The sequence below is a fragment of the Ruditapes philippinarum genome, unplaced genomic scaffold, assembly GCF_026571515.1.
Source record: "Ruditapes philippinarum isolate M1 unplaced genomic scaffold, ASM2657151v2 ctg1220_1_1_1_1, whole genome shotgun sequence".
Classification (NCBI taxonomy): Eukaryota; Metazoa; Mollusca; class Bivalvia; order Venerida; family Veneridae; genus Ruditapes; species Ruditapes philippinarum.
This window is the reverse complement of record NW_026858808.1, coordinates 21,493-35,790: the sequence shown is the minus strand read 5'-3', so window position 1 is coordinate 35,790 and position 14,298 is coordinate 21,493. Positions and strand designations below refer to the sequence as shown.

General features: G+C 32.6%; 1 protein-coding gene across 3 annotated transcripts in view; it reads right to left on the bottom strand.

The window, feature by feature from the left end:
- Window positions 1-9,874, bottom strand: part of LOC132754330 (uncharacterized) — a 42,775-nt gene extending 32,901 nt beyond the window's left edge. For 2 of the 3 annotated variants that reach the window (XM_060744946.1, XM_060744947.1), the window contains exons 1-2: window positions 9,695-9,874; window positions 1,234-1,563 (exon numbers count right to left, since the gene is read on the bottom strand). In XM_060744946.1, coding sequence (XP_060600929.1) covers window positions 1,234-1,563; window positions 9,695-9,752 — 388 coding nt within the window. In that variant the 5' untranslated portion in view covers window positions 9,753-9,874. The remainder of the gene's footprint in view (window positions 1-1,233; window positions 1,564-9,694) is intronic. The other variant, XM_060744949.1, reaches the window with a different exon arrangement.
- Between the last annotated feature and the right edge of the window lie 4,424 nt (window positions 9,875-14,298).

Below are 14,298 nucleotides of genomic sequence, written 5' to 3'. Positions count from 1 at the left end.
TAATGATACAAGTTAACAAATTATTACCATTGATTTGTAGTAACAAGAACATATGATAAGACAAAATATCAAAGAAATATACAGGTATGAAAATATACAGGTATGAAAATATACAGTAGTGGTTTTTATATAAAATAAAATGTAACTGGTATCATACAGTTCTGATAATGTAATTTATTATGTTATATTATGTTAAAATATGTCTTGTATTGTGTATTGCATTGTATTACTCAAGATCTTGTAATTATATTTTGCGTCAATGGCATATTAGCCTAAACCAGACTTTTGTTGTTTATATATAAAAATTTTTACTGTATTTGTGTCTGTTAACATTGCCATTCTGTTGAATAAGTTGGAATTATTATGATGCACATACATTTTTTTATGCTAACAAGAGAGATACTGGGTTTTTATCCATGTGATAAAATCTATATCACCCAAAGTATATCGAAGTGAAAAAATATCAAAACAATCAAATATCATCTCTAAAATTATTTGAAATACACGTGTATAACCAGTAAAAAGGAAATCTTCAACTGAAAGTGAGTGTTTTTTGCTTTTTTAAACCATTACTAAGGTAAGAGGTATAATAAATCTAATACTTGGCAAGCAAAACATCATTTCATATTATATTTGTGTACTAAGTTACTTTATTTTCTCTCATAATGCAAAATAATCTTTTCGACTGAATTGTCATAAATTTTGCATAATAACTTAATTGAAATAACACAAAATAATACGAAATAAACTAAGGAATCAATATGTTTGGTAGTTATCTGCTTCTGAATGTGACCTATATGAGTAAAAGGGCAGATAACTCAAGAAGTAAGACGGAAGGCCCAAATTTTGTTAAATGATTTGTTTCAATTATAATTCTTTTTATCGTTTCGTTTTGGACAACAAAGTAACAGTCACCATGTAATAAATACAGCATTGAAAATGTGTTATTGTTTTGTTTCTGTATTTATTTGTTTGTTTGTTGTTGTTGTTTTTTGTTTCATCTTTACAATGTTACTCACACAATCAGAATTATTTTTCCCATTAATTTTGACGTTGCTTTAATGAAATGAATTGTTGGTAGTGATGATGCTGATGAAGGTGGTCGTGTTGGTGAAGTTTATGAATCACAGCACATGCATTAAATTATGTATTTTGTTAATTACGCTGTTGTATATTAACATAGCAAAACAAATTTAAAAAAGAAAAAAATAATAATCAATTGGTTATGCTTACCTCTGACTCTAATAAACTTTGTGTCAGTACTGGTACCATCTGAACACACCATCTTTCTTCCATTGTCTTTCATAGTTAACTTAATTATCGTCAAGTTGAAGATGTATTCTGTCTTATCGTATGAAATAGTGTACTCGTGAATGTATCCAGAGTTTATTGCACAATTGTTTCTTACACACTGTGCAATTGGTGTGATATCGTTTTCATTCATCCAAGCAATGGCAAATGTGTTAATCCTTAACTTACAAGATAATGTTAGATTTCTGCCACATTCACATGCTTTTCCATTAGCAAGGCATTCTGGTTCCAATATTTGAACATCATCTGAACCTGAATTAAAACAAAAATATGTCATGAATATATTATTATGTAAGAGAAAATATCATAAATTATTATTAAAAATGCTATCGTATGAAGATAATTCAGTGAATAGTAAAGATAAGTAAACGGGAAAATAATCACAGATTATTTCATCTCTATTAAACAAACAAATATCAACGCCGAGTATTATAGCCACAAATGATGATAAGTACTATTTTAAACCGGATTACTGCCACATAAACAGACCTTGCCTTGTTCACTAATTGAAGCAGCAAATATGAACGCCTTCGAAATTCAATTTTCAAAAGATTGATCAATTCATATGCATCTAAACACCTTTAAATAATTTAAAGAAATTTCATGGAAAGCCCTTTTAATAAGTCGCCTGAAGAATTTTGTGCTTAACATTCTTTATTCCAACATTTTCAGTAAAAGGCTAAATATTTTGAAATGTGACAAATTGGTTCAATTTAACAAAGTTGTCGCCTATAAGCCAGATATGCACGTCCGTGCAATTCATCCCGAGAGGTTGAAAAATAAAAATTGTTTCAATGCAAAAATATAAAAAGAAGAACACCGAACGGAGCAACGGTCGACATTTTATTTCAAGGAAAGCATCATTTATCTGTACAAAATTTAAGAAAAATTTATATTTGACATGGGTAAATTAAAAAGAAATATAAGGTCACCATAATGTCATTGTCAAACTTGAAAATTTCAACATGCCAGTTTTTCAATGACCGTTGTGAAGTTCGTGTAAGTATCAAATAACGAATTGTGTCATTTCTTGTTGACTACATAAACAAATTTCAAAACCAATAGTTTGATGGCGGAATTACATATTTTCTCTTTTTCTTTTTTGAAGCATGTTATTTTAATAATCGCACTTTTTATTAAAAGGTATATCCAATACCATGTATGACAATAGTTTTCTGATTTTATTTTCAATAAACAAACCTTGGCAGAAAAATAAAAAATAATGTGTGCAAATATTAATAAGTATGTATAATACACTGTTAATTAATGTTTAAATATTGAAACTGTTACACTAATTTGAATGAACTATTTGTACGCTTCGCTAATTGTATAACTTTATAATTTATGATATCACCTGCATAATTTTTTAATTGCAAAATATAACTAATCTTTTCTCCTTTTTACATTTTGTAAATAAAATGCCGCTTGAAACAAAATGTTGATAAAGTTTAGAATTATTTAGAATGATAATTTATCTGCTGAATGAGAATATTTTGTTCTAGAACACTTTATTATTTGCTAAATAAATAAATGAATAAATATAAGTCTTTGTTGTTATGTTAATACTTAATACTATCATTGTATTACAGACATTCCATTATAGACCAATTCACTTTTAACTATCCTCACATGTAGATTGGATTAAAATTAGTTCGAGGTGCAGTTTTAACTTTTCTGTTGCTGATGGTGGGTTCCAGTGATCGCAAATGATTTCAATATCATTAAGGGCATGATTTCTAGAAAAGGAGGTTGTTAAGACGAACTCCTGTTCGGCTCAATGGGTCACGTCTCACTTGTACATTCTTAAATAGGATTCCATTTGAAAGTTAAAGCTGAATCATTTGAAATTTTAACATCTCAGTTAACTTTACAAATATAACAGTGTCACGATACTGGTGATATAATTCTTGTAAGCACTTTTAAAGCTGCATCATCGAGTACTAGAGGTACATGTATGCATATGGTCTTACATTACAGAGAGTGTATTTTTCCGTAAATTGACAGTCTGACATATCGCCCTTATTTTATATCAAACTGATCAATGCGCTTATTTAGATTTCACTTGAACTTCACTATATACAGCTCGAATTTTCTTTTCCTTTCATTATCTATTTACATCAATATTGACAAATAGGGGTGTCGATAATACTTATATAAAAGCATACTTTTTATCGCATAAGTCTTTTACCATCTAAACAATTACTCATTTTAATGCGTTAAGCTTATAGCATATAGAGTGTTCCGCTTTAAGAATGTAGAGACCCTTGTTCGACTCCTGGTAAGGGCATTTTTTTCGATTTTTTGTTTTTAGATATTTTTCAACTAACTGTATTTTAGTTCCTCGTGTATTGCATACACATAATGCTATTCGAGAACATTTAGTTCAACACATATTTGCAGACTGAGTTAAAGTCATCACAGCCGATATTTATGGTGATAAATGACTGAAAAAATAACAATGGAAATATATATATAAATATGAGTCAAAAGTGTTGTAAATGTGGCGAATGGATTTCAAAGTAAAACTAATTCAACCTGTTCAATGACTGTTAAAAAATTATACATTCAATAATGCTTAACCTTCATAAGAATAACTTTCAATTGTGCTTAACATCGAATTACAGGTATAAAAAGAGAAAAAAGACAAACTATAAAAAGAAAGATATATTCTGAAATAAAACGACATAATAAAAATTTGCATAATAACAGATTTGAAGACGTTAAAGCACATCTCACGAAGGAATACACGGCTTACACGGTTTCCCACCCGTGTAAACCCTTCATACAACCGAACCAACCGTAGCGTTATCCGAGTTACACTCGGGCCATTCGAATGTATCCGTGTAAGCCGTGTATGATTTTTATAACTTTTAAAAAACTGACACGGATGCATGTCCGTGTATGATCATATTAACAACAAACAAAAGACCTTAAGAGGCCGTGTGATACCGTATGAGACTCCTACATACAATCGTATTTGAAGTCCACTACGAGTGAGTCCAACCGTGTCAAGCTCGTAAATAAATCGTATGGAATCTTTCGAGACCGTCCCAAAGTCCTACATCCAACACTCGAATAACACCCGATTATCGCACGATCACGGTACGATTCACTGGAGTGCACACACGGTTTCATACGATCGCCATACTACCAATACGGTTCAAGTACGAATCATTCATGGCAGACACGGTATAGTACGGGTAAACAAGGTATCCCACGGCCTCGCAAGATCTTTCACGGCCTCTACGTCAGCACGAACTCTGTACGAAAACACATTTACTTGCCAACAGCCTAAAAGACTAGACTAGAATGCATCAAAAGAAAATTTCCACCCACATTGCCCTTCAAGTGGCACACGAATTGAACCCCCCCCCCCCACCTACCACTGAGACATAGAGGAGACACAGCTTCACTACACTTCAAGGCTGCTATCCAGATTTTACTGGATCCTAATGTTTACCGCCAGACCCTACCTATGCAATACAAACAGTTCACCGCACTCCAAAAGCCACAGTGACCACAAATGGCATCATTGCATGTGCTGCTTCTGCTGTAGGGACACATTCCATTTCTACAACCACCGTCCTAACATGATCAAACCACAGATGGCTAGTGCATTCACCACCTAGCCTGCTGACGCAAGCCTCAACACGTTTTTCGTAAATTAGAAATGTATTTCAGGACGATGACTGGACTACCTATTAGTGAACCAAATACATTTCCCACCACTCTTCTGGCACGGGACAGTCTGTTATCAAATATGGGCTCATCATAGCCAAGGTCCATTCTTGAGTAGGGCTTCATCATCCAGGTCCTCAATGGAAATGCATTGTCTGCCAGGAAGAAGTAGGAAAGGTTTTCGTTCAGGCCTGGCAGCGGCTCTGGACCAGGAAAGCCTAGTTCACCACCTTCCACCAACTCCCTCAATTCAGAGTCGTTGAACACTTGACAATCGGATGCTGAACCATACTCCGCCACTGATTCCCATAAGAACTTGTAAGCGGCATCTGTCAATGTCAGAAAGATCATGGGGGGAAAGCCCTTCTAGTTGTGGTAGAGTGATCCAGATTTTGGTGGAACCTTGATTGGAAAGTGTTTTTTTCGTTGAGAATTCGAAAAGTTATGAAGCCAAGCCACAAAATGGCTCAAATTATATCAAAACATACACGAATATCTGATAATTTGAGCAACTCGAACAAAAGTCGGCGGGATCCTATGTTTACCCTGTGAAAATCGAGTAAATCGAGTAAAAGTCGTGATTATCGTACAAGACCGTATCAGCCGTACTTGGAACCGTAAAACATTCGTATGTATTCGTATGCAAATCATGTTCAAACCTTGCTTGACCGAGTATATCCGTGCTTTTTTCGTACATACTCGTGCTACATTCGAGTCTTACTCGTACCAACTAATCCCCAGGCACGGTTGGAGCTCAATACTCAAATCAGTCAACCCGTGAATAACCAAGTAAACCGTACGAAAACCGAGTGTCCAACCGTGTTTTGTGTGAGACGGGCTTAACCTATACCCTCTTATCACTACGCTACTATTAATGTGTCCATGCCCACTTTTATTCTTCATTACAGTCCGCCAATGAAACCGCTCTATTGTGTTAAAATTGTGCCGGAATATGTACCAAACAGTGCAGTAACTCAACTGTATCTATTAAATTTAAAATTAATTCGTGAGCTGATTAAATGGACTCCGCCTACAGTAAACTGAACACAGAAACTGTTATAGCGAACTTCCGGTTATATGGAACAATTCATTTTGGCCCGAATTTAATATAAAAATATACGGTTATAGCGAACACGGTTATAAGGAATTATCGCTTATAAGGACGTCATTTCTTAGTCCCAACTTAGGTTAAAGTACAGAAAATTACACTTTTATAACGAACTCCAAAATAACAATAGATCCCGCATTTTCAACTTTCGTTTTCATTGGCACGCAGAATGTACCGTTTATTATTGTATGTACTTCAAGACATCTTGTATAGCAGTGCGTAATTGTTCCCTACTTAGGATTTTTAGCATGAATAATTGTCACCAAATAAAACGCTTATTCCTTTTATTCCTATAATAATCTTGCTCAAGTAAAATAATTATAATCGGTTTTCAACATAATAACGCATTCCCTGAAGACTGCGAAGTACGCTTGATTAAAATGAAAAGAAATGTATAACTTTCATTAGTAAAAGTCACCCTAAAATATAAAAGAAGATACTCAATATACATTGTAAAAGGAAGGAAAAATCGAAAACCTTGTTTATTCTTAATCATAGTAAAAATCGAATAGCACTGGGTTTGGAAACAAAATAATTATGGTATTTTATGAGAAATTTAGAAATTGAATAAATCAAAAACTGCAATAGCAAAGGATTTTTAAATTCCAAAAAATTATGCTCTCGAGTATTGTGTCTAATATTGTGTCTAATATTTGAATGTCCCGATGAGATCGTTATAAGCAGAGTTTACTGTATTTACACATATTGCACTTGATTTGAATGAGCGGGGCTATCTGTAAGTCAGTTATAGTTATTCGCTTCACTTCGTTCGCTCGAAAATTAATTTCTTAAAACGTTATCGTGTTAGACATTATGTATTTTCTGATCGCAGATCAGGAAATGCAATGATGACATTCAATATCTGGAGCAGCGTTTTCCGACAATCCTAACAACAAAAAAGTTCTCAAAACAGCTTAAAACAAGCGATGAAAAAGAAAGAAACATTTTTATTTAATTACAAGCATCAAACGAATTATAACGCATCCAAAGTGTTAAAAGTAGCTTTGGCTTATAGAGTTGTCAATAAATGCACTATAACGGATGCTTATCATTTTCATCAATGAAAATTGTTCGGATATTTCCGTAAAGCTTCGGATTATTATTAATAAACAAAACTTCGTCCCGCGCGGGCGCGGATCGAAACTTAAGAAATAAAACGGCGGGGTGGCGAGACAAAATCACGCTAATTAGCGGAGGCGCTGGGCGAAAAGTCGAAAATTTACAAGTTAAAATGGTGGTGGCACAGAGCAAAAACACGCTAATAAGCAAGGGCGCGGGGCGAAGTTTAATAAATAAAATTTCGTCCCGCTGGGGCGCGAAGCGAGATTAAAGAAATTTAACGGGGGGGGGGGGTCGCGGGACGAAAACACGCTAATTTGCGAGGGCGCGTTGCGAAGTTTAATAAATAAAACTTCGCCCAGCGCCTCCGCTTATTAGCGTGTTTTCGCTTCGCGCCCTGCTGTTTTATTTCTTAAATCTCGTCCCGCGCCCCCGTCGGGCGAAGTTTTATTTATCAAACTTCGCCCGTGCGCCTGCTAATTAGCGTGTTTTCGTCCCGCGACCCCGCCGTTTTAACTTGTTTATTATCGACTTTTCGCTTGGCGGGGTCGCGGGGCGAAAACACTAATGACACAAATCAGCCACCATACATTTGTGTTGTATAATTCTAGGTATGCTTACTTGAATTACGAATGGCCTTGAAGAAGTTTTATTGAATAAATATAGACTATGTATAATGTGTAGTCAGTTTTTAAGAATCATTTATTAAACTTATTTTGATAGCTGGAATGTGTAAATTGTTTTATGCATGTTTTCTCCATTAATTTTCTCTTTGCACATTCTGATGCCATTTAAGTGCATATACACATATACATAAGTTTGATACACTTTTTGAAATTTCTAGTATTCATATGATTATTGAGATGCTTATGACAGGTGACTAAAAAGCGATCGAAAAATGAAGCCTTAGTGGAATATTTATTTCATTTCCATTTTCGTGGAACCCACGATTTAGCTCTGCTTTTGATTTAAGTTGTGTACCAAGGTCATGTGTCCGCATTCATTCATAATGATAAAAAATCGCAATTTGACGTCACTAGTATATTAGCGCATTATATAATAGCGGAACAATATACAAATTACAATGAAAATACCACTGCATGTTTTAAATATAAGGCACAATTGTGTTTTGAAGCTCGTATGGTAAACACTGAAACGAGTATATAATTGATCTGAAGGGGAAAAAAAGATCGATACATCAATATGGACTGCGTTGTATCCACAAAACTGTATAAAAATATCGACCCGCTATGAGTTGCAGGTTCGCTATATAGCTTTTGATTGCTAGCAACATATACGTTAAGAAGGGGAAATTGTGGAGCTTATATATACATATAATTGTCAGTCATTTCTAACAAAAACAGTAATAAACAAATTTGTACCTTTTCATTCGAAGGCGGCAACGTTTGTTTAGAAATTGTAGGATACAATGCAGTTCTTTTATGAGTCCCATTAGAATAGAAGTAAATATATACAACATCCCAACCCACTTGACTTTCCTTTCACATCCTGTTATGTAATGGGGAACAGATAAAAATTTGCACGTTGGACATTCAGAAATCCTGAATTATAACTAGTCGTAAGAAATGGGGCATATCAATGTTTACAACACAAAATCAAAATTAATAACTTGTATAATCACGAACAAAACAGACAGGTTTGTAAATTTTGCAATCTGACTTAATGTCAACAGGTAGACTTTCAACAACCATTATAATACGTACAGAAATAGTGTACTGGGTTTTTTTTATATCTATAAATTTACTTAATTTTATTTGATCTCATAGAATAATTTAGTCAACTTCTAGCTTTAAATGACTATTTGTTTACATGTTTAGTTTCTTAGCGTAGGAGCAAATGGACCGAAACTTTTGTGTTCGAGGTTCTTATCCGAACTTTGACGTAAAGGGTCGATGTGATGTAATTGTAACGCATCATGTTTAACTGACATTATCATAATACTGTGTTCCGACAATGTCAAATTGAGTCTACATATGACTAATAATGATTTTTCAAAATTGTTGGTAATAAACATTTCTGATTGATTAAAGTTAACTGCTCTGCAAAATTACATTTTAAACATGTTTGTGACGTCATCTTTTTTGTATCTGTAAAATTACGTGTTAATTGTACTGACAGATGAGAAAGTATCCTATATTTGCTAAAAGTATCCATTATTCAAATATTGGATACTTTTCCATCCAATATTTATGAAAATAATAGACAGTTATTTTTTCGTAATTGCAGATGTGTGAATATAATGTCTCGGTGCGGGACTTATACATTACACGTTTAAATTGAGAATTTTTAACATGTGAATTTTCCGTGATATAAAATCTTTCAAAAATTCAGGTATTTCAAACATCGTTTTTGTGGCATGATAATGACCTGGAATTGAATAATCAAAATATCCTTAAATGACTGCCTTAACACCAGTCGAGGGCTTTTCCCTGTATCTACAATGCCCACCTCCGCCCACTTAATCTGCGTGTTCAACTAATTTTGCCCTAGCTATGTTTGAAATGAAAAATATCTTACCACAAACTGCATAAATCCAGAGAAAACAACAAAGTAAACTCTTATCCATCGATACCATCGTGATCTATTGTACGTGAAACGTGAAATAACTTTGGAAATGATAAGTTTAAATCAAGTATTCTATTTACGTTGTTGGCTGTATACTGTCTGTCTTAAATGTAATAATCAATAATGAACTTAACAATACGTGTGCCTACGCGCCTTAAATAGCTATAGTCGCTCTAATGATTTATTTTTGTTGTGTCTTTTTTTTTTTGCCTGTAACTATCACTTAAACTTCCTGTATTGGGGTAAAATTATTTGAATTTACTATTTTTTTTTACATAATTTAATAGTTGAATTATCAAGAATATTGTACATCAAATATGTATTTATAGCTAAACTATTTACTATAAAGTGTTATTGCATTTAACTGCATACTGTTCTGAGTCAAAAACTGCGCCAGACAGCTAACAAGACCACAGTTATTTGTACGGTGTACCGTTTAGGCCATCGTGACACACACGCACATAACTCGAAACAAAGAAAACACGAAACCACGATGATAAAAAATCGAAAGTACGATGATATAAAGTCTAAAAGAACGAAACCACGATATTGGAAACTCGAAGTATCTTCGTATTTTCAGTATCGTAATTTCGACCTTTCACCAGCGTAAATAATATTGTTAATGGCTTTGGATCATGATTATAGCATAAGGTATGTTAATTGTGAATTTGCTAAATTTTAAACGTTACATCTTTACATAGATTATCTTTCAGTGCACATGCTTCACAGGAAGGTGAATAGACGATAAAGAAAACTTGAAAGTACAAATGTACGATGGTGAAATAGTGAAACCACGATCATATGAAATGTCGAAAGTACGATGGCGAATTGCCGATATAACGAAACCACGATGGTGAAAGGTCAAAAATACTATGGTGAAAAAGCACGAAATTATATCGAGTTTTCATCATCCTGGCTTCGTTACATCGATTTTTCATTATGATCGTATATTCGACTTTTCATCATCTTATCTTCGACTGTTCACCATGGTGGTTTCGTTATTTCAAAATAATGTCGAGTTTCCGTTACATGGACTCTTCACCATCGTATTTCCGATTTTTCACGGATTTTTTTTTTTGCAAATGAAAATCATACATATGGAGGGACTGATTGTGAATGTTTAAACACTGCAAACAATAATGCTTCTCTTAAGTATGAAGATTTGGAAAATCTAAGTATGCTTATTTGAATTTTGGTATGGATTTTTTTATAATCTTGAAGATTTAATTGAATTAATATACACTATATATAATGTGTAGTCTGTTTCTTAGAATCATTCAACATATTTTGATAGCTGGAATTGTAAATTTTTCTATGCATATTTTCTACTTCTATTTACTTTTTACACATTCTTATGAAATTTAAGTGCATAAACACATATACATAAGTTTGATACACCTTTTTTATCATTTCTAGCATTCATATGATTATTGAGGTGCTTATGACAGGTGCTTAAAAAGCGATCGAAAAATGAAGCATTAGTAGGATACTTATTTAATTTCCATTTTCGTGGAACCAACGATTTAGCTCTGCTTTTGACTTGGGTTTTATACAAGGTCATTTGTCCGCATTCATTCATAATGAAAATGGATACCACTCGCCACTAGTATACTTAGCGCATTATGTAATAGCGGAACCAAATTACTGATTACAATGAAAATACAACTACGTCTTTTAAATGAAAATTTAGTAAATCATACAAAATTATTTTTTTGAAGCATATGATAAACTCTGAAACGAGTATATAATTGATTTGAAGGAAAGAACAACGATTGATACAGCAATATCAATATATTATTTTCAAGGGTCAATATCAAAGCAGAAGTTAGACAGGCATTTCGATTTTAATTGATGTCCGTGAGTTATAAACTCCTAAATAGGTTTTGTTTATCTCCTACGTAGAAGGTATAAACTTCTTATTAGTTTTTTTATCATCTTCTACTTGGGAGTTATTAACTCCTTATTAGACTTTGTTTTCTCCTGCGAAGGGGTTATCTTTTTATAGAACATGTTAAATTGGCACCAGGACGCTTTCATACATAACACTTAACAATATTGAGAAACTCCGTTTTATAATGAAGCGACTGGACTCCTATTTCTCCTATTTTTAGACTACACGTGCTCAATGAAGTTTCAGTTATAAATTCGGCTCGACGACTATTTTAAGACTACACGTATTCATTACGTTTTGTGAAACACAACTGGTAATATTATAATCAAATGTTTACGGCTGTATAAGCTGAAATACCCTCTATGTAGAGACTTCATACTGTCTCTGTGACTCATAAAAATACCTAAACTGAACAAAAAAAGCTTAATTTGATTTCACTGCAAAATTCTTTACTGTTGGCAATTGAAGTTATCATAAATACCAGCGTCGTTCTAATTGTATTTTGTTTTGCGTGATTCGTTTTAATTGAAAAAAATAATGTATTGATACAATAATATTTCAACATTTGACTACCATTGTCAGGGATAAAACTGTCAGTGTGGAATATATAAACAAAAATAATAGAAGCACTTCAATTCAATTTTATAGAAAATACAATTTACATTGCAAAGAAAATGGACAAAATGAGTTGCATGAAAAAAAAACACTGACAGACAGGAAAAATATAATGATAGTCTAGTTTCAAAGAACATAGTTTTATGATAACCTACCGTCTAAAATAAACTCATAAAACTTACTTTTATGATCTATTAAAAGTTTTCTTGAACATTATTAGCACAGTTTTTGCATAATAGGTAATGGAATTGGTGTTGTTGTTGTTTTTTTGTTGTTTTTTTTGTTTGTTATTTTTCAAAAACATATGAAAAATACAATTCGAAATGCATGGTTAATATATATATATATACATACTTTTCCTACACTACACATACATTAAAACACATTTCTGAAAAACAACGGGATCAACATAGTTATGCAGCTATATATGATTAAGTAAACTGTATACACATTATACTATGTAAAGAAATGATGCAATAGAATAAGTACATACTTAAATATAGTATACATGGATCAGATGCTTAAGCATTCATTTTAAATTAAAGATGTTTATTGCTTGAAACGTCGCAGAATAATTAACTTCACTTTGTTTCCAGATTATTATTATATTTCCATATTTTCGCCTCTCAAAATTGAGGATTTAAACTTATATTTTCTTCTTCTTCTTCTTCTTTAGACATTCTCTATACGTCGAAATATCCCGGGTAAAGCTATATTATAATTTCATATACATGATTTAGACCTCTGATTTCCATTAAAAAATGTTTTATACATTTTCCGGAACAAAGATTAACGCTTCATTTAAATATGACTTTCTTTAAATATTTTAAATAGTATAGTTTTGTTTTACTGTACACCAACACAATTTAGGTCAAATGACGCCGTAAAAGGATGATGAATTTGGCTAAAATATGTGTCACAAACTCAAAACAATCAACACCATGGTTCAAAAGTGTCTTGCCTGCTGGAGCTAAGAGATCTATAGATTCCAGCTATTCAAACCCATTTAGTAGCCTCTCACGATCACGAAGGGATAAACGGCGACTGCAATTCTGATGCCTTAATCCTTAAAGACAACCCCTTTTGTCAGAGGGTGGAGGGTAGTAAAATATCTTATAAAAGATAAAAGCAAGTAAATCTCAGATTAAAAAATATATTAGATTTTAAAACCAAAGCAAGCTTATCTCAATATAAAAACATCAAGAAACATCCATTTATTACAGAAACATGATCAACAATTAATCTAATGCTACCAAATAAATTTGCTAACACCTGATGTAAATCTTAGCTTCATTGGAAGTGAAATAATTTCCGAAAGTTATATATCTTGTTAGATATACTATACTTGTAATATTGGAGCATAAAGCTATGTCATTGTTATGAAATACAATAGGATAAAATGCTAAAGGTTTGTTGATATATACCGCCAACTTGTGTGCTAAAATATTCCAAAAACACGTTAGAAGATTAAGAGTTGCTATTATAATGTCAATGTCATGCAAGCATTTGCTAACATTTCTGTTTGTATCGAAACCTTAGCAGCTGTACAAAGTTGCCCCGTACACTTCAGTGTTGTTACATTTTTCTGGTCCTTCGAGGTCATTGATTGCATCACGTTAAGTGTTGAAAATTGAGTACTAAGTACCACTGAAGCCGGTGCTAGGGATCATGAAGGATGTTGCACTTTTTCATTAAAATTTACGGGTTTCAATAAAAAAGGAGTCACCCAATTTTTTAAAAGGGTTTTTTTTTTGGGGTTGTTTTTTTAATCTTTTTAAATTTTAATCAAATTTTTATTGCTTGAAACATTTACTTTTTAACATTAAAAGGATTACTTTTAAAACAAAACCAGAATACAAAATTTTTACGAAAAAAAGGGGGAAACATTTTATTTTAAAAACAGTTTAAAAGAAAAAGGGGTTTTGGGCCAAAAATTTTTAAACCCAACTTTTAATTTAAAAGGCCCCTTTCCCCCAAGGAAATTTTTTTAAAAATAAAAAAAATTTTTAAATTTAATAAAATAAAAAACTTTTTTTTACGAAATTTAAAA